Here is a 7,691-nt window from a genome sequence, read left to right on the forward strand (position 1 = left end):
GTGAAGCTGAACACTCACCTCCAAATAGTGCCGAGGATTATTATTATTATTATTATTAACACTCGTAATATTTCATAAATGTATGTATATATTTCAGTCTTCTTTAGAATTATGCTCACAGATTTATTTGTCATATTTGTATTTTGTTTTAATTATTTTCTGTACCTTATATACTCGTGCTAACTTTGTAATTGGCCACTGTGCTGTTAAGTTATTACACGTAAATAAACATGAATTGAATTGAATTGAATTGAATTGAATTATTTTGAAGGGGGTGGGTTTCTCCATGCACTCCGACCAGTTGTTGATCTATTGTGCTTCCCCCTGTAATTATTCTACCAGTCGCCATGCCCTTCCAGTACTGGTGCTCGCTATCACGACACGGGATACACGGCTTAAAGTCCCTCCCGGAGGACTTGTTCCCTGAATTTTTCCGCCCTTAAAAATTCCACGACCTCCGCCGGGTTTGAACCCGCGTACCTCATAGACTACGGAGGCCGCTTTAGTGCCGAAGATAATATGCATGCGGATTTATCCGCCTCATGCGTCTTCATTGCGCTCAGCCGCTGGAATAATCTCACAAGACAAAGAAAGCAAATGCTAGTAACATATTGATGCCCACTCGCGTGCAAGTAACTCATGTTTCGTTACTACTGGCCGATGTCGGTCGAAATGTGCTAACATTTCAAATTAACACACGTAATGTATTTTAGCCATGGCGGTCACACTGTGCACAAACAATGACATTGTGCTTTCTTTTAAGACTGCTTGCCGGCGACTCACTGTGATCATAAATATTCAATAAGCACGTCCGGTTTATAACCCCGTTTGTAATAAGACCTACAAATCTCTGATGGCACACTGATACAACTACTGGGTCCAACTGAGTAAGTTCCACCTGAAGACGGACACAGAATCCAGTCTCCGAAACATGTGTTTTAAAAAATCAGGCCCGTTCATAAAGCTTACTGCTCATAGTCCGGGAACACTTCAGTGTATATTCTGTTTAACAGCATCTCTCAAGTGTGGTTTTATTTATTTCGTTCTATGGTGTTATTAATAAAGATCTCATCATCTCAGAATATATAGCGCGGGATGATTAATTAATCGTGATGTGAAAAGAATGTGGCAGTATGCGGTTGAGGCACTGTACCAGCATTTGCCTGAAGGGACTAAGACATAAATCATCTCAGTTTGGATATCTCGTCACTGGGATGAGATATGAACACGATACCTCCCGGATATGAAATTGGAGTGCTACCCATTTGACAGTAACGTTCGCTTCAAGCGTGGTGTCGTCGTTCGAAACACATACGAAAATTATATTTCTTAAAATTGTTTGTTTCAGTCGGGCGTGTCCAAAAATTGGCTAGGACGAGAAAGTTAAGGATCCTTAAAAGACCCGGCCGCACAAATGTATGGGTCCATTTCCAAAGTAATATTTGAATATAAATTAAATAAATGCACAGAGATAATTCTGTACAGCAGACTACCTGAAATTTCTACAAAGTATACCGAGTTTTCGTTGTATATATTTAACATCGGTCCCACTAACAGCAGTTCCTTCTGCTATCACCTGATTATGTTAATGAGTACTATCGTCTGGGTGTGAGGGCTTGAAGTCTGGAAGAATACTATAAAATTATTGGTGACACGTCCTACCTCGATCTGCAGGGTCGATATATTACTTTCCTATCGATACTACGGACATTCATAAATAGTACTCTTCGCCGAGTATAGTTAGAATGATCAAGTGAAGCACGATGAGATAGGCAGGGCACGTAGCTAGCGTTGGGAGAAGAGGATGCATACAGGATTTTGGTGGGATAGCTACAAGGGAAAAGATCATAAAGAACATCAAGACGTAAGTGGAATTATAACACTAAATTGGTCTTAGATATTATGGAGTGGTATGATTGGATTGATCTGGGTCAGAATAGGAACCAGCAAAACAGTGAAAGTAAAGTAAGTAAAGCTATCCCTGTAACAGGCCGTGAAGGCCTATAGGATTGTGAGATGTTGAGGCTCCCACATTTTCTAGACAATCGGCTCACAGATGGCGGTAATGTTCTCAGCCTTACGCGTCGGCCGTCCTTTACTCCCAGGAAGATTCCTGGTACTCATTTCTGTTAGAGGCTGAGTCGACCACAGTGCAGCTTGAAGGATTAAGTCAATTGAAGAAGTCCACCTCGTCGGGATTCGATCCCGCGACCTTCCAGCTTGTAGCATAGTGCCTCAACCAACTACGTTACAGCGTACCCCCAAATAGGGACGAGTGGAGGACTCTTATGAACACGATAATGAACCTTCGGGTTTCTTAAAATGTTGGGACAATTTTGAGTGGCTGAGCTACTGGCGGTCTCACAAAAAGGGCGTCAGTTAGTTACCTGTCGATCCTAAATATTGAGAAAGAAAGTTCCTCCGAAACATCAGGAGGCTTCTGCCTTCTCTTTAAATCAGATCACTCTAACAATTAATTACGCTGATGCTTATCTGCGCAGTATCACGCAGGATGTTTATTGATTTGTCAATAGTGTTGTGACTTACTGTCTCTCTTGCTTGATCACATGAATGTTTATATTGTGATTCAGACAATACAACTGCATGTAGAAAACAATGAAGAATAGACCAGTTTGCTCTTACATTTTCACTATATTCAACTACATTTATGGAGAACAAGCATTTCGAATCAATAAAGCTTCGTCATTATTACTTCGCAGCATTGAACGTTTCATAATATCCCATGCGACAGTGCAGTTTCATTCTATTCCACATAAAACTTGACACTATAAGTATCCACGTTATGTTGGGCAAAACTCTAAAATCTTAATTTGTGTCCTTCAGAAGATCATATGTATTCTGCTGAAACAGCTTCACCAATCTATATTAATTCTAATGACCGCCTCTATGGTCTAGTGACCAGAGTTCATGGCTACAGATCCAGAGGTCCCAGGTTCGATTCTCGGGCCTACCAGATTTTCTCAGAAGTAGTGGGTCAGGAACGGGGTCCACTCAGCCTCTTGAGTATAATTGAGGAGCTATTTCAAGGAAATAGCGGCTCCGGTCTAGAAAACGGATATTAACCACCGTGGGGATCCGTTGCCCTAACCACGTGACACCCTCTATCCGCAAAAAGCTGGCACTACTTCGCCGTCAAGCGGCGGTCGCTCGGTCGGTATAGTTCGCTTGCGGACTACAGGCCATGGAGTTTAGTTTCTTAGTTAATATTAATTATAATTCCTGTAGTTTTGGAGTTTCATGCGACTGAACGCAGATATCCAGAGTAGCAACAGGCATGGAAGTGTCCGAAGCTCGCCAACATTAGCTGAACTCTCCACAATCGACCTGTCTCTCCCCCTGGCATCAGGAAACTTAACACAGAGACTAGGGGGTAAGAGCGGCCCGGGTTCGATCCCGGGTCTGGTCAAGTGGGATTTGTGGTGGACAAAGTGGCGCTGGGGCAGATTTTCTCCGAGTACTTCGGTTTCCCCTGCCAATCTTCATTCCACCAATTGCTCCACAATAACCCTCACCTACCATCTGGGGCTGGTAAAACAGGCCAGAAGTGGCCGTAGTACAAGGGAGTTAGTCCCACCCCACTAACAATAAAAGAAAGCGGAAAGTCATTGTGATTTTCTTAATTTCATCATCCGAAGGAGGTGAGCGGGTCGGTTTCAGACTCCGGGCGCTTTATCCCTGGGTAGAAACTTCCCCCACTGGGGACCTCAGAACCAGACTGCAAAATATTAAAATTTCCGTTATACTGCCTTCGTATTTGAGTTTCGTACAGAGAACACGAACCGATAAATTGTGTCAGATCTGGGTAAATTTCTTTTGTCTGCTTTTCATTGATCGCATTCATTTAATGGTTCCAAGAATTCTTCGTCAGTGAACAGAAATTGTGGCACAAACTTATCGTACTCCGTATAAATATGTTCAATATTTTGTATTTCATGGAAGAGAAATTCTTGCTTAAGCGGTCTCTTTGTAAATAAGAAAATTGTGTTCAAAGCATTTTATTTTTAATGGAACATATATTCTCGTTATGAAAAATTCTTTAGAAAGTGAAGTTGACAAAGTGCTTAAGCACCAAGTTATGAATAGTATTCTGGACTAGATGTCACGTTTGACACTTACTTAACTGTTACCTTGATAGGGTTATGGTCAGCTTCACGCTCAGGTTACTTTATCCCTCCACAGTAAAGAGGGTTAGTCTGGACGTGGTGGTGAAAAGAGGAACCTTCCCTCCATTGTGGTAATAGAACCCCGAACGTCCAGACCAGAGGCAATTATAACAATTATTGCATGCAACAGAGGGAAATTTAGTGTCGTAGTTTCTGTGTTTCGCAAATTCCATAAGAGGACATAGAGATATTGGGTTTTCGGACTTTATTCATCGTCGTTTTAAGATAACTAAGAAAAACACGACGTTTCGGAGACTGGATCAGTGATTGAGGCTAGCTCTTTCTAAGGGACTCAACAGAATAGGTGTTTTTCCCTCACCTGAGGACGTAAACAGATCCAGTCTCCGAAACGTCGTGTTCTTCTTAGTTATCTTAAAACCAGGACAATGGATAAAGTCCGAAAACCCAATATCTCTATGTGTTATACACCATCGTCAGAATCCTATAGTAACTATCCATAAGAGGACTTTCGTGAATGCAAGAATGAGCCTTCACTGATTCCATAAAAAAGGGAGAATTTCTCTTAGTAACTTCTGGATGTTTCTGCTCTATCAGACAGTCAATTAATTGGTTGCTTGCTTTTCTTTTCTTCGACGCTACAGCTCCAATTTTGGCCTAGGCCTATCTCCATGAACTTCTCCGTTCACTTCGGTTTTTCTAGACCTTACACATTCGGTAGGAGTCCTTGGGCGGGTGATCAGCTCGTCGCAAGGCCTCTACCTGTACACAAACACAGAAAAACGCACACAAACATCCATGCCCTGAGTGGGATTCGTACCCACAATCCCGGCTTCCGAGGGAGCGAAGACAGTGCATGCCTTAGACCGCTCGGCTACCGTGACCGGCGGTTACTTGCTTACAGGCATGAAAATATGAATAAACTTTTGAATAATATGAACACTTCGAAATCTTATGCCACAGACATACTGTTTAAACTATAAGGGTAATATATCACTCCTTTATTTTGATCATTCGAACAGGTATACAATTTCTTACACCTCAGTAAGTTCACCATGTAAATGTACTAGCGGAGGAATACTACAATTAACTATTGCGTTGTTGCTTAATTCCACTGCAATTTATTACTCCCCTTAATGTCAGGCATAATGCAATGCCTTTGTAAGGGCTACAGATGTTCGAAATAATATAACGGGGGCAAAATTAATGGCGTTAGGTTTCGTAGGGAAAGGGAAACATATTTCTTCCTACCGAAAAATTGTTGCATTCATCTTTAAAAAGGGACAGACCGAGCATCAGAATTTCAGTCCCAGTTCTACAATTCACTACAATTTCGTAATAATATATTCCACGGAATTTAACCGAGGAATTGCGAAAATATGTGCCATCTGCCAAAAAATGCTAAATTATTTCCGAAATTTCCAGGCCTATACATTAGTACAGGGTCTTCAATTTATGACGCTGAGAAAGTTTTAAGTATATCGAGTTCACCAAGCCTGATTTTGGGTAACTTATTGTGAGATTACGGTAATACGGCAGCCTCATATAATGAAATTCCTATCTCCATATCTATAAATAAGTTTTGTATTACTGTATTGCTTATTGTTAAGAGCATAGCCATTTAATAGAAAATAAACAAAATTAATTTGAACTAACTCACCAGATTAAGCAGGTAGACATTAGTGACTGTCCTCATCCTTTTGTTCTGTGCCAGGGTGATGAGGACCAATGAATTTCCAACGATGGCGAGCACAAATATAACCACGTACAGCGGTATAATGAGATCACTTTCAAATACACTACCACCACTCCCGGCACTTGTATTACCGACATTATTTACAACACTAACACTCTCACTTGCAACTGTAAACGTGGTGTAAGAGGATGTTGTGAAGAAATCATCCCATAGAACGGTCGAATTACTGTAATTCATGTTCGCTTCATTATCCATAATTTTTACGCTGTTATCAACCATCATTTCAATTTTAAATTAGTGGAATATTCAGATCCACACACATAGCTTGTTTCGTTTTATGTTACATACCAGAAGGGCCCAGAGTGCTCTGAAATTATAACTCACAAATTGATAATACTGTAACATCTGTCAACTGCTGTCGGAAATAATTATATTTATATCTGGAAGCAGCTAATATAGGTAATGTGTCCCTTTCTTAGCTTCTTTCTGAACAATCTAGTAAGATGATTTTCAGAAATCATAAAAACATCTAATTATACCTTTATAGTGTGTATAGTTGATCTGAAGAATCATGAATATACTCAAGCATGTAAGTTCATATACCCACAGAACACTAAAAACACGCAAAAATACGTTTTGAAACTACTGTTCTCCAACAATAGATATTCACTAGATATAGTGTTTATAAGCCGGTAAAAATATTACCTTTTAACATTTTACTCAACATACAACATTCTTAGGGAACAATTTCCCCCTTTCACTTTTCACATATGTCCGTAACATTTTAAATCCTCTCCTTGCGCACGTCTACTCAGCTAGTCTGCCAGTACGACTATAAGTACACAAATGATAAAATAGGTACACGATATTTCACAGATTGGCAAGCTGTGACCCATGGTATAACCACTATGAAGTGTACTGTCAATATGAATTCGCGTGATTAACTTAAAACATCGATTTTTCGTAGTGTAAATATGAAGTATGTTTAAAAACAGACGGTGATGCAAAACCTTAATGAAATGGAATCTGAAAAATTTTATATAAAACAGTTGAACAATATTTTTAGCTTGAAACACGATATTTTCGATTTCTGCCTGGGATCCCCATTATCATCTCAAAAGACGAAATTGTAATTCTGGTCAACCATTAGACCAATGTAACGAAACTGTCATCAGTAATTTTACCTTGTTGCATTCCAGCGTCAAAACGGCAGAATCAACCTCAATCGAAACTGAAATTCATTCGTGGGATAAACTGAAATGCATTTTCAAGGTTAAAATCCTTTATAACTGTGAACGAACCGCTGCACAACAAATACACTAGTGCTATTTGCTAACGTTAATTTCCTAATCAAGTTAATGTTTGAACGGATTTATATAACTGTTTACAAAGAAACAAACAATTGAAACTTTTCATTAAACTGCTCATTCACGTACTCGCTAACGGGCCGGCAGTCTGCGCATGACTGCTACATCACGCGAGAGCACCTGCTGCCAGCTAGTACGAACACTGTCTCCTCGCCTGCTACCCGTTCGAGCTTCGAACGAAGACTGGCTCATGCTCCTGGAGGCCAGAGCGAACAACACTCCAACCCACCCGCCTGTCTCTTCCGTCGGGACGCAGAAAAGAGGAGCGGGAATATGAGGGACTCTACATTTCTTGTTTATAAAAAGTAACTTGCAGAAATACGACTTTGAAACCAAGAGACGTAGGGGTTAAAGTGTGCAACAAAGGCACCTGGAACCTGCGGGTTCCCAGTAAATTATATAACATTCTACCAAACTACGAGTACTTACGTTATGTACGAATGTTTGAATAATATTCGCTATAAATACAGCTAGTCGGAATGCTGT

General features: G+C 40.4%; 1 protein-coding gene across 10 annotated transcripts in view; it reads right to left on the bottom strand.

Moving 5' to 3' along the window:
* The window catches only part of LOC111871558 (cholecystokinin receptor type A), a 578,235-nt gene extending 570,861 nt beyond the window's left edge, over positions 1–7,374 (bottom strand). For 4 of the 10 annotated variants that reach the window (XM_033754146.1, XM_033754132.1, XM_033754151.1 and 1 more), the window contains exon 1: positions 5,803–7,374. In XM_033754146.1, coding sequence (XP_033610037.1) covers positions 5,803–6,120 — 318 coding nt within the window. In that variant the 5' untranslated portion in view covers positions 6,121–7,374. The remainder of the gene's footprint in view (positions 1–5,802) is intronic. The other 6 variants (XM_033754144.1, XM_033754143.1, XM_033754138.1 and 3 more) reach the window with 6 other exon arrangements.
* Between the last annotated feature and the right edge of the window lie 317 nt (positions 7,375–7,691).

This window comes from Cryptotermes secundus, unplaced genomic scaffold (assembly GCF_002891405.2).
Source record: "Cryptotermes secundus unplaced genomic scaffold, Csec_1.0 scaffold152, whole genome shotgun sequence".
NCBI classification, from domain to species: Eukaryota; Metazoa; Arthropoda; class Insecta; order Blattodea; family Kalotermitidae; genus Cryptotermes; species Cryptotermes secundus.